Here is a 13958-nt window from a genome sequence, read left to right as displayed (position 1 = left end):
CCTCTCCTGCCCCTGCCTCCACCACCTACCCCCTCCTGCCCTCCCAGCCAGCTTCAGCCCCCAGAGAGCAGGGAGGCAGTCCTCCTGACTCTGTTACCTCAGATCACATCTGACCCAGTTACCGTCTGCCTCCCTGCCTCTCCCAGCCCCCAGGCAGCCAGCCTCAGTTTGCAAACACGGGCAAACGAGTGCATGCATGGCATAGCAGGGCACACAGGACTTGACAAGCCACACACTCACACACTCACACACACACACACTCTCACACACACGCTGCCAGAAAGGGGGCATAGAGGCAGTGAGTGTGGACTGGATACAAGCAGGAAGGCATCCTGCTTATGCCAGCAGATCTATCTGACCCCATGTCAGCCGCAAACCAGTTAAGGTTTGTCCAGAGTCGCTCCACAGCATGAACCCAGGTTCCACTTACTCCAGTTAGATACACGTACATAACAACACACCGGCAGAGGAACGCAGCCAGATGCCTGATCACAGCCTGGTTAAAGAGCTATGAGAGAGCTGGGCAGTTATGGGGAGGCAGGGGCACAGAGGGAGGGAGGGAGGTGCAGGATGGATCTCTCGGCGAACAGGAGACATCGAAGGTCTCGAATAAAATATGGAACAAAAACAAAGAAACTTTTCACTTCCTCATCACATCCAGTAAAATATCTTTTTTGGGGGGTATGTAAATTGTTGATGCGAAAAATGAAAAAGTCCATTAAGACACAAGCATTGGGGAGACACACACACACACACACAAACAGCTCCTCTGAGCAGCTTTGCCAACTTCTGCAAAGTGACCAGTGCACCTGTCCCTCCCACCACATGCAAAAACACTCATCGACACCCTCCTTCCAGACGCATCCTCGCTATGACCATGGAGACCGCAGAGTAGGCCGTCCACAGCAGACAGCAACAGCTCAACACAGGAAGTTAGATATGTGTGTCTTTTACACTGCAGGGGTGTGGTTCCATGGTTATTGAGGAGTTTTTAGTTTTGTTTATCTATCTATATACTGTCTGTATGTCTCTCTCCATGATAGTCCCTGTATACTGTATGTCTCTCCCTATGATAGTCTCTACTAAACATCTCTCTGAGAGAGGCTCTACTAAACATCTCTCTGAGAGAGTCTCTACTAAATGTCTCTCTGAAAGAGGCTCTTACCAAAGTACTCCTGTGCCGGAGGGTGATCCATGTCAAACAGCATCTTCTTGGTGAGACGCTCCAGCTCTTCCTCTGGTCGTGGAGCAGGGCCCTGGACACACACACACACACACACACACTTCAACATCACCGTCCTCCATCAGCCCTGGGGCTGTCACCACACACACCTACAGCAGCAAGAGATACTGACAGACACACAGACAGACACACACAGACAGAGACAGACACACACACACAGACACACACACAGACTGACAGAGATACTGAAACACAGACTTACAGAATACTCCCACATGCATGCATGTACACACACACACACACATGCATACACACACACACATGCATACACACACACACATGCATGTACACACATACACTTGATGCACGCTATCAATCACATTGTGTTTTACATCCTGGTCCCACTGCCCCAGCCTAGCCCTGGGGCGCTAGCAGGGCACCACCAGCCTAGCCCTGGGGCGCTAGCAGGTGCGCCAGCACAGCGCTATGCTCTCAACACTGTTTGATAGAAAGTCAAGCGGCTGGCAGGACCAGAGTCGAAACAACTCTAGCAAATACAGGTCCAATAGTAGACCTGTTACCAGCTCTATGTGAGGTTTTATAGACCTATACCAGCCCTATGTCATGTGTTATAGAGCTACACCAGCCCAGAGTGGTCTACAGATCTCCCAGAAGCCTCTACTGCTGAAAGCTGAGCTGGTTCTCTACCAGAGACTCTCTGCTGACCTTCCATGTAGGAGGGCGGAGGGCAGGCGGGCGGGCAAGCCAGCAACCAGGAAGGATTAGGTAACAGATACTCCAACAGCAACAGATTTGACTTGACATTTGAAAATATCCTAATTGTGGCATTTGGGAGCCAGGGGAATGTGAGAGTGGAGGAGGAGGTGGGGGAGGTCGAACACTGAACTCCTGAAGTGGCACACAGGATTCCATGCCTGGAATCAGCACCACATTCCCCAGATCCCTGACCCGAACACGCCTGGAGAGGGATCTGATCAGCCAGATAGATCGCCTGCTCAGAGCTGCTTCAGTTGTATCTGTCTGGAAACTGTGCTTTCGATGGGCTGCCTTCATATTAGCATTCAGAATAAAGAACTTTGAATATAATATGAATTATGTCATACATTTCTCACGTGTATACTGTGGTTGGAAGAACGTGATATAAACGTTTGTCCAACCAACGTAAACAGAAAGATGAGTGATGTTGAAATGTTCTCCTTGTCCTGGCACACACAGCACATCTAAAAAGGAGCAGGTTGATTTCAGGGCCGCGGGAGAGGATGAGTCGCTGTGTTTACTGTCCTCAGCGCATCACAGAGCGTCTGGAACTTTATGAGGCATCGCAGCGTTCCAGAGAAGCCTTCAGAGAGAGCAGCAGGCTGATCATGGAAGACCAAACAGCAGCATCATCACTCCGGGAGGATCGACACTCAGGACCTGCTAATCCCCCCAGAAATACCATAACTGTCTTCTGCGGCTGTTCCCCCCCACCGTCTCTCTCTCCCGCTACGACCCCCCCTCCCTGTCACACGAGGACGGAACGGACGAAGGTTCTAGAATCCCCGTGGCACTGTGTTCTAGAACCGAAGGCATGTTCTTATTGTCCACGGCAACCCACGCTTGAAGGAACGTGTTCTTTGAGAGTGGAGCCGTGCTTGTGTGCTACAGAAAACAGGCCGTGCGCAGTAAACTCAGGGTTTTGTGTTTGTGTTTAAAGAGGCCGCACAGATATTATCGGCAGTGCTGTGTACTCATTACGACAGCAGAGCTACTCCCAGACAAATTGCTGTAACTCTGGTAATGTAAGCTTCACATCAAAGCCACATGGAGACGAAGGTGAAAAACTGCCGTTACCAGAAACTACTTTTCACTTTAAGCTTCATTGATGTCTCTTCCGCTCCATGGCACCCCACAGCCCCCACTGCCAAGGAGTTTCAAGGCCCTTGTTAGGAAGCCTTTGTGACGCAGTGTCGCTCCTCACATGAAGAAAAGCTCAGGATGCCGGGTGGGCAGTTTTAGTGCATTGTCAAGGTGTGGGGGGGCACTAGTGCCCACTCTCACCTGACGCCCTGACAGGTGTGTGTCCTCTGAACAACCTAACCTCAGGGTCTGTCTCCTGCCCACACTGCGGAGGATACAGTGATTGGACATGAAGGAGGAGGCAGCTGTTCCTGAGGCCCTCCCTTCCTCCCTCCCCCACTCTCCTCCCCTCCCTCAACATCCGTGTCTTAGACAAGGGGAGCAGATGTTGTGTTTGGGGAGGAGGAGGGCATGTTAACAAAGACCCAGGTATCACCCCGGCGTGTCACGCTAGCTGGGTCCCCCCGGGGTGCACCGCCGGGGGGGAGTGTGGCGCGACGGGAGCCATGCCAAGCTAACGTCCATGTTGTGAAAAGGTGTTTTAACAACTCTACACCTACTGTAGCGTTTCACTACGTGTTTGAAAACTAACGTCTGGAACCAAAAACACCTCAGCTGTGGTTGGGTGAAGTTCTCTCCCTCTCTGTTTCTCTCTCGTGTCCGCACTTGCGATTCCACACCAGAGAGAGGCAGCTCTTGTAAAACATGTGAAACAGGAAGAGTGTGGAACACCTGGTCCTATCAGTTCATTCAAACAACCCCCAAAACCATCCTGTCATTCTATGAGACCAAACTTCTGGGTGAATACCAGTGTCCTCTCCCTTCTGTTCTCATGCACAGCAAGGCTACAGGTAGCCCTGTAGATTTGAGCTACGGTAGCAAAATCGGAAAAAGTTGCAAAAAATGCCGGAACGTGGGTATAATCCAGGTCTGATGTGGATCTCAGTGAGATGATGAGACTAGGAGAGTGTGGAGGGACGCAGCCCAGTGGAAACACACCATGTAATCCTTCACCCACAACATGGGCCTTATCTGCGTGTTGTACCTAAACATGTCGCTATCACACCTCAGAGCCATTGTGGTGGTGCTTACCCAGCTGGGATTAGCATGGTCCCCTGATCTGAGTGGAAGCAGGACAAAGACTTAATCACTCGCAAACAAATTCATCCACAGATTAACGCGGTGATGGACTGGAAATGCTGAGGGCTCTTTAGTGTCAGTGCAGAGGATTGAGCCATGGCTGCTGTCCCAGAACCTGATCTGAAACCTGAGCTGCCTGCGTAGATTAACTGCACAGCACTCCCCCCCCCCCCCTCCTGTCTGTTTACAGAGATGGACAAAAAGCACTTCCAGAAAGAGCGGTTTATTAGCGCGATGCTAATATCTGGGATACGGGCTGTCCCCTGTGCGTGGGTTCATGTGGGATTGAATAATTATTGGATTGAGATATAAAAAGCATTTGTTGTAGCTCCACTAAATGAGTGATTATTGCAGCTTAAGAGCCTCAGTTCTATGTGAACAAAGGAGGGATTGCTGGATCAGTCACAGTCCATTACAGGAAGGTGAATCGGACGCTGGAATACGCGGCACACATTCTGACGTTAAGTTTACTCCCTTAAGTATGCTCTCTCCTGAAACTCCAGAGGCTCCTCGCTCGCGGGCTGTCTCCCCGGCAGTAATGCTGGTGTTAAGTCATCAGGGGGAGATTATCGGCTTGTTTACCCATCTTCACATCCATCAGTCTCCTCTGGTGGCGTGTGAGTCTGGGCCGCCCCACAGCTGGGGAGGGATGAGTCTCTCTGGGATGAGTGTCTCTGGGACGAGGCTCCGTGTGGACAGGGACAGCTTCCTCCACCTCCTGCCAGGCCTACGGATGACCCTGCCTAGCGACGACCCCGAGACCTAGCGACGCCCCCGAGACTTAGCGACGACCCCGAGGCCTAGCGACGACCCCGAGGCCTAGCGACGCCCCCGAGGCCTAGCGACGCCCCCGAGACCTAGCGACGACCCCGAGACTTAGCGACGACCCCGAGACCTAGCGACGCCCCCGAGACTTAGCGACGACCCCGAGGCCTAGCGACGACCCCGAGGCCTAGCGACGACCCCGAGGCCTAGCGACGACCCCGAGGCCTAGCGACGCCCCCGAGACCTAGCGACGCCCCCGAGGCCTAGCGACGACCCCGAGGCCTGGACCAGGGACACCAGCAGACCAGAAGAGAGCTATGGATGGACCAGGGAGACCAGCAGACCAGAAGAGAGCTATGGATGGACCAGGGAGACCAGCAGACCAGAAGAGAGCTATGGATGGACCAGGGTGACCAGCAGACCAGAAGAGAGCTATGGATGGACCAGGGAGACCAGCAGACCAGAAGAGAGCTATGGATGGACCAGGGAGACCAGCAGACCAGAAGAGAGCTATGGATGGACCAGGGAGACCAGCAGACCAGAAGAGAGCTATGGATGGACCAGGGAGACCAGCAGACCAGAAGAGAGCTATGGATGGACCAGGGAGACCAGCAGACCAGAAGAGAGCTATGGATGGACCAGGGAGACCAGCAGACCAGAAGAGAGCTATGGATGGACCAGGGTGACCAGCAGACCAGAAGAGAGCTATGGATGGACCAGGGAGACCAGCAGACCAGAAGAGAGCTATGGATGGACCAGGGAGACCAGCAGACCAGAAGAGAGCTATGGATGGACCAGGGAGACCAGCAGACCAGAAGAGAGCTATGGATGGACCAGGGAGACCAGCAGACCAGAAGAGAGCTATGGATGGACCAGGGAGACCAGCAGACCAGAAGAGAGCTATGGATGGACCAGGGAGACCAGCAGACCAGAAGAGAGCTATGGATGGACCAGGGTGACCAGCAGACCAGAAGAGAGCTATGGATGGACCAGGGAGACCAGCAGACCAGAAGAGAGCTATGGATGGACCAGGGAGACCAGCAGACCAGAAGAGAGCTATGGATGGACCAGGGAGACCAGCAGACCAGAAGAGAGCTATGGATGGACCAGGGAGACCAGCAGACCAGAAGAGAGCTATGGATGGACCAGGGAGACCAGCAGACCAGAAGAGAGCTATGGATGGACCAGGGAGACCAGCAGACCAGAAGAGAGCTATGGATGGACCAGGGAGACCAGCAGACCAGAAGAGAGCTATGGATGGACCAGGGTGACCAGCAGACCAGAAGAGAGCTATGGATGGACCAGGGAGACCAGCAGACCAGAAGAGAGCTATGGATGGACCAGGGAGACCAGCAGACCAGAAGAGAGCTATGGATGGACCAGGGAGACCAGCAGACCAGAAGAGAGCTATGGATGGACCAGGGAGACCAGCAGACCAGAAGAGAGCTATGGATGGACCAGGGAGACCAGCAGACCAGAAGAGAGCTATGGATGGACCAGGGAGACCAGCAGACCAGAAGAGAGCTATGGATGGACCAGGGAGACCAGCAGACCAGAAGAGAGCTATGGATGGACCAGGGAGACCAGCAGACCAGAAGAGAGCTATGGATGGACCAGGGAGACCAGCAGACCAGAAGAGAGCTATGGATGGACCAGGGAGACCAGCAGACCAGAAGAGAGCTATGGATGGACCAGGGAGACCAGCAGACCAGAAGAGAGCTATGGATGGACCAGGGAGACCAGCAGACCAGAAGAGAGCTATGGATGGACCAGGGAGACCAGCAGACCAGAAGAGAGCTATGGATGGACCAGGGAGACCAGCAGACCAGAAGAGAGCTATGGATGGACCAGGGAGACCAGCAGACCAGAAGAGAGCTATGGATGGACCAGGGTGACCAGCAGACCAGAAGAGAGCTATGGATGGACCAAGGTGACCAGAAGAGAGCTATGGATGGACCAGGGAGACCAGCAGACCAGAAGAGAGCTATGGATGGACCAGGGTGACCAGCAGAGAGCTATGGATGGACCAGGGAGACCAGCAGACCAGAAGAGAGCTATGGATGGACCAGGGAGACCAGCAGACCAGAAGAGAGCTATGGATGGACCAGGGAGACCAGCAGACCAGAAGAGAGCTATGGATGGACCAGGGAGACCAGCAGACCAGAAGAGAGCTATGGATGGACCAGGGAGACCAGCAGACCAGAAGAGAGCTATGGATGGACCAGGGTGACCAGCAGACCAGAAGAGAGCTATGGATGGACCAGGGAGCCCAGCAGACCAGAAGAGAGCTATGGATGGACCAGGGTGACCAGCAGACCAGAAGAGAGCTATGGATGGACCAGGGAGACCAGCAGACCAGAAGAGAGCTATGGATGGACCAGGGAGACCAGCAGACCAGAAGAGAGCTATGGATGGACCAGGGAGACCAGCAGACCAGAAGAGAGCTATGGATGGACCAGGGAGACCAGCAGACCAGAAGAGAGCTATGGATGGACCAGGGAGACCAGCAGACCAGAAGAGAGCTATGGATGGACCAGGGAGACCAGCAGACCAGAAGAGAGCTATGGATGGACCAGGGAGACCAGCAGACCAGAAGAGAGCTATGGATGGACCAGGGAGACCAGCAGACCAGAAGAGAGCTATGGATGGACCAGGGTGACCAGCAGACCAGAAGAGAGCTATGGATGGACCAGGGTGACCAGCAGAGAGCTATGGATGGACCAGGGAGACCAGCAGACCAGAAGAGAGCTATGGATGGACCAGGGTGACCAGCAGAGAGCTATGGATGGACCAGGGAGACCAGCAGACCAGAAGAGAGCTATGGATGGACCAGGGAGACCAGCAGACCAGAAGAGAGCTATGGATGGACCAGGGAGACCAGCAGACCAGAAGAGAGCTATGGATGGACCAGGGTGACCAGCAGACCAGAAGAGAGCTATGGATGGACCAGGGTGACCAGCAGAGAGCTATGGATGGACCAGGGAGACCAGCAGACCAGAAGAGAGCTATGGATGGACCAGGGTGACCAGTACAGATCTGGATGGACCAGGGTGACCAGAGTGTTTGTTCCAGAGACACAAAGCTCAAGACCACCTTCTGAGAGACTTGGAGAAACAAAATAGGTCATGTTGTTTCAGCTCCAAATGAGGGCTGGGAGAAAATAACAGTTAAATTAGCGAGCTGCAGCCTGACACAGAGAGGAGGCTGATAATCTCCCCCAAAAAAATCACGGAATTCCATAATTGACATTTTCCACAGCCACCCGTATCTCGCGCAAATTGAATACAAATAAAAGGAGTGTTGTGAGAAATGGTGTGTGTGCAGACGAAGGGTGTGTGTGTGTGTGAGGAGGGGTGTGTGTGTGAAAAACAGGTCATGTGTCTGGAACTGACACATCCCCCTGCAAACCGACGAGGACAAGAGAGCAGGGAAGGTGCCACAAGCCCATCTACACACAAAGAAAAGAAATACATGTAGATATCAAAACAAATATGCACACGAAGGACTCTCTAAAAAATAAAACGCTGGGTCGGCGATAAAAGCCATCTGGCTGTCCTGTCCCTGCAATTACACGACGTGGTCAACACTAGATATTATATAGGAAGCAGTGGGTCTCTGGTTTGGAGAAGAATGGAGAACGATTCCCTCTGTGGTGACCTTTGTCTATATATAAACACACACAGTGACCATGATGAGGATTCACACCGGAGTTAACGTACGTTCTCACTCTCACTTCCTGTACATGGTGTAATCTATCTGATGTATAATTACTGTAAACGCAAACCCTGGTCAGCTCTCCTCCACTTTGTCCAAACAGCTACATGCAAATACGGGTTCATTTGAATGACACAGTGAAGGTTATCTCCTGAACGAACACCACCGCGGGGAAACCTTCTCCTCCACAGAAATCTTAACCAGGGGAGCTAAACCACAGAGGAGGAGAACGTCCTTCAAGATGTATTTATTTATTTTTGTTTCGTGTTTTTCTTACTAAACCCAGAAGTGCACGTACGTTTTCGGGTGTTTCGAGGCCGGGGGGGGAGGGGGGGATAGAGGGGCATGGGGGAGAGAGGGGGATAGGGGCATGGGGGAGAGAGGGGGAGAGGGGCATGGGGGAGAGAGGGGGAGAGGGGCATGGGGGAGAGAGGGGGAGAGGGGCATGGGGGAGAGAGGGGGATAGGGGCATGGGGGAGAGAGGGGGAGAGGGGCATGGGGGAGAGAGGGGGAGAGGGGCATGGGGGAGAGGGGCATGGGGGAGAGAGGGGGATAGGGGCATGGGGGAGAGAGGGGGAGAGGGGCATGGGGGAGAGAGGGGGAGAGGGGCATGGGGGAGAGAGGGGGAGAGGGGCATGGGGGAGAGAGGGGGAGAGGGGCATGGGGGAGAGAGGGGGAGAGGGGCATGGGGGAGAGAGGGGGAGAGGGGCATGGGGGAGAGAGGGGGAGAGGGGCATGGGGGAGAGAGGGGGAGAGGGGCATGGGGGAGAGGGGCATGGGGGAGAGAGGGGGATAGGGGCATGGGGGAGAGAGGGGGATAGGGGCATGGGGGAGAGAGGGGGATAGGGGCATGGGGGAGAGAGGGGGATAGGGGCATGGGGGAGAGAGGGGGATAGGGGCATGGGGGAGAGAGGGGGAGAGGGGCATGGGGGAGAGAGGGGGAGAGGGGCATGGGGGAGAGAGGGGGAGAGGGGCATGGGGGAGAGAGGGGGAGAGGGGCATGGGGGAGAGAGGGGGAGAGGGGCATGGGGGAGAGAGGGGGAGAGGGGCATGGGGGAGAGAGGGGGAGAGGGGCATGGGGGAGAGAGGGGGAGAGGGGCATGGGGGAGAGAGGGGGAGAGGGGCATGGGGGAGAGAGGGGGATAGGGGCATGGGGGAGAGAGGGGGATAGGGGCATGGGGGAGAGAGGGGGAGAGGGGCATGGGGGAGAGAGGGGGATAGGGGCATGGGGGAGAGCGCAGGCCGCCGCTGCAAAATTCAGAATACTCTGAATTCTCATCAAGTCGCAATAATATTAATCTGCTGAACTGTCCGCTCCACGAACTCAAACAAACGGTGTAGCTGCTCTCTCTCCAATGGGAGGATGAGCAACTGAACAGGGACAGAACGTCAATCACTCACAAAGTCATGACAACTGAAAAAACTACAACGAGACGTCCAACGGAGCGTTTTCTCCTCTCCGCTCAGCCTGGCAGTGACAGGGCTAGATCCTCCAGATCCTCCAGAGCAGCTAGCTATCGTTAAGTTAGCTATATTTTAGTTTAAATTAATATTCGTAATGTAATGTTTGTGATTATTATTTAATTAATCGTTTGTTCCAGCTAGTAGTAGGCCTAACTTTAGCTAGATATAGAACTAGACTGTCTAGACTAGCAAACTCAGTGAATGTAATTTAAGTAAAGAAAATAAATTCCAACGAAGTTTACTTAAGCTAGGTATGTTATAAGTATTTTCAGATGAGTTTGTTATTTCTTCTTTCCTAGCAGAAGAGACAGATGCCTGATTGCTTCGATGAGGAAGATGGCACTGGTAGTACATTACGATTCAGATAGTGAGTATGCCCCTACCCCCACAGGTAGGCACCAGGTGGGTCTACACCACCAGGTCTACACCACCAGGTGGGTCTACACCACCAGGTCTACACCACCAGGTGGGTCTACACCACCAGGTCTACACCACCAGGTGGGTCTACACCACCAGGTCTACACCACCAGGTGGGTCTACACCACCAGGTCTACACCACCAGGTGGGTCTACACCACCAGGTGGGTCTACACCACCAGGTCTACACCACCAGGTGGGTCTACACCACCAGGTCTACACCACCAGGTGGGTCTACACCACCAGGTCTACACCACCAGGTCTACACCACCAGGTCTACACCACCAGGTGGGTCTACACCACCAGGTCTACACCACCAGGTGGGTCTACACCACCAGGTCTACACCACCAGGTGGGTCTACACCACCAGGTCTACACCACCAGGTGGGTCTACACCACCAGGTCTACACCACCAGGTCTACACCACCAGGTGGGTCTACACCACCAGGTCTACACCACCAGGTGGGTCTACACCACCAGGTCTACACCACCAGGCCCCTAGCAGCTACAAGGATAAGTGCTGACCCCTGTACAGGTGTGTGTGTGTGCGTGCGTGCGTGTGTGTGCGTGTGTGTGTGTGTATGTGTGCGTGCGTGTGTGTGTGTGCGTGCGTGTGTGTGTGTGCGCGTGTGTGTGTGTGCGTGCCACATGTACGAGGCCTAGAAAGAGTCAGGAAAGCATCATAAACAAACAGCTCAGACCTTTCAGGCGGCCGGAGCTCATTGAGTTGCCGTGGCAGCTATCGATCCGGGCGGTTATTTACCGCGCCTGCAGCGGTCCTCTCAGGGGCCCGAGGAGCACGCCCAGACAGACCCTTATTATTTACGAGGGCTGCTCTGAAAAACACGCCGGCTCTGACGAATGAAGCGTCCAAAGCAGTCTGGAGCAGCTGTCAGCAGTTCACTGGTAGAGCAGTACCCAACCTGGGAGGTACTGCTCTCAATAAACAAGATTAAACACAAACAGCCGCAAGAAGAAAACAAACAAATCAGAAACGGGAAGAGAGAGAGAGACAAACAGTAGAAATAGTGAGAGTGAGACAGTGACAGAGAGAGAAAATAAATTTGAAACAGAAAAAGAGGCAGAGACAGAGAGAGATAAAAAGAGAGAGAGAGGTCAGGGGTGGGGGTCAGTGTTGATGAGGCGAGCCCTTGTACTCCACGAGCTCTAAAAAACTAACTTGATTTCCCAAATAACCGTTTACATTTAGCAGATGCTTTGGGGTGGAGGTTTGAACCAGTGACCTCTTGAATTGCAATCAAATGCTCTACCCACTGAGCTATACCCAGCCCCAACTGTGTGAGATGGTTCAGAGGATGACCTGTGAGACAGGACAGAGGCTGTTGTAAACCCGCTGAGTGTTGGAGAGGATGTGTGAGGGACCAGAACATCACGTCTCCTGTAGCTCCCTGCGTAGCGTGTTAATGAATAGCTGCTAGCTGCTAACATCAAGTTACAGCCCTTCCCCAAGCACTCTGCCTCTCTCGATGAGAAGCTGTTTGTCTGAAAGTGTTAGGGAAGCATCTCCACGGAGACCAGCGCCATGGAGACCAGCATTTTCCTCAGTTCAACCTTCTACATACGTTGTCTTCGGTTGATAACTACAGTAGGCCTACTTGAACACACCACTTCCTGTCTTTTCAGCAATGAGTCTTTTTACCACCTGGAAACCAAGATCTAATTAACCTGAAGTGATCCATTACATTACATTTAGTCATTTAGCAGATGCTCTTATCCAGAGCGACTTACAGTAAGTACAGGGACATTCCCCCCGAAGCAAGTAGGGTGAAGTGCCTTGCCCAAGGACACAACGTCATTTTGCACGGCCGGGGAATCGAACCGGCAACCTTCAGATTACTAGCCCGACTCCCTCACCGCTCAGCCACCTGACTCCCCATACCTCCTCCAACCTTCTATGTTCCAATACTGCCTTCACTGTTCTATTAGGACAGAAGGTAATGGATGCAAAACCCTGCATCTGGGAGATAAGAAGTAAATTAGACGTCAACATGCCTCACACACGTCTTTGATAAGCACTAATCATGCCATCACATGGTTCTGTGTGGGCTTCAATTCAATCTCCATCTTGAAACAATATCAGCTGGCCAGCCTGTCAGGGCTCTGCTGACTCTGTAGATCTAGATAAGATAGATGTAGATTAGCTGAGCTGAGAAGAATATTCTGACGCGTGGAACGCGAAACCCTTTGTCAGTGGCCATGTTGAAGCATTCCTCTCTTTAGATAGAAACACAACACCTGACAGCATCAGCATACATGTTTATCTCAGTTTTCAGAGGGAAGTAAATATAATTTCTTGCGTAATAACAACCAATAATAGCCAGAGAACCCTAATCTGGAGAGCCCAGGAGCTTTGGGGCCTGGTTGGTTGTGAGGCAGGGTTCAGGGGTCACGCTGGGTTCAGGGGTCACGTGCGGTCAGGGTGAAGCAGCAGGCAGGGACATAACTCCTGAAACGACTTGGCTGAAAAGGGCTGGTTTGTACGGCTGAGCGGCGCCCACATCAGTCAGACGTGTCTGGATGAGCTGCCTGTCATGGTCCGGACAGCGGCCGGCGGGGGACGCAGGGATATCAGGATCCACTGAGGCCAAAACAAGACCACTCCACGAGTGATCTGGCCACAGACCAGCAGAGCTCCAGGGAATCCGATCACTGTTTACCACCGCAGCACAAAGGGACAACGCAAGAGGAAATCTCCCAGAGATGAGCTTCACTGAGACGAATTATAGAGAAAGGCACCGCTGACACATCGTAACCTTCTAGAAAAACACACTGGCTCCTGTACTTCAGGACCCCGACAGACAAATAACTATTCAGATAAAGTATCTTATAGTTTTATTTTTTTTTGTATTTTTGTTGGCGGTTTTAAACACACATTTGCTTGTTGCTTCCTAGCAACGCAGTCCTACAGTAAACACAGCCCTTGTCTCTGAAGGCAACACAATCCAGGCGATAAGTGTTATTTGTGTGGAGTCAGGAGACACTCTCATGGCAAAGGCCAAGCCGTCACAAGCCATATGTCTGCATGATAACATGACAGGTTAGTTGGCCCTGAGGTGACTTACTGCCCTCTGATCTGTGTTTAAGGCCTCCAGTAACCCTGCACTAGACAGGAATGCCCTCTGGATGAGTGAAGCCGGGGTTACTGACACTACAACTGGGTCAAGCAGTTCCTTGGGATCCCTGACTCAGGCTGGGAGCGGAGGTCACACGAGGTGCGTCAGGCGAAGATGAGACGATCCAGTTTTCCCTTCGGACGAAAGAGAAAACGGGGCATGCGCAGTGCATGCTGGGAAGCACGCAGGCAACATGTTAACACGCTCGCTGCAAACAGGTTATAACTGGCGATACTTTCAGTCTGCAGCGCTCCAGTTCTGCGTGTGTCTGGTTCCCCATGC

At 53.1% G+C, this 13958-nt stretch overlaps 1 protein-coding gene across 4 annotated transcripts in view; it reads right to left on the bottom strand.

Annotated features, from left to right (window-relative positions):
• The window catches only part of lpp (LIM domain containing preferred translocation partner in lipoma), a 118878-nt gene that overhangs the window by 22661 nt on the left and 82259 nt on the right, over window positions 1-13958 (bottom strand). For all 4 annotated transcript variants that reach the window (XM_062450874.1, XM_062450872.1, XM_062450875.1 and 1 more), the window contains one exon: window positions 1166-1256. In XM_062450874.1, the coding sequence (XP_062306858.1) occupies window positions 1166-1256 (91 nt within the window). The remainder of the gene's footprint in view (window positions 1-1165; window positions 1257-13958) is intronic.

The sequence above is a fragment of the Osmerus eperlanus genome, chromosome 24 (assembly GCF_963692335.1).
Source record: "Osmerus eperlanus chromosome 24, fOsmEpe2.1, whole genome shotgun sequence".
Taxonomy (NCBI): domain Eukaryota; kingdom Metazoa; phylum Chordata; class Actinopteri; order Osmeriformes; family Osmeridae; genus Osmerus; species Osmerus eperlanus.
Note: the sequence above shows the minus strand (reverse complement) of the source record. Positions and strands in the feature narration are given on the sequence as shown.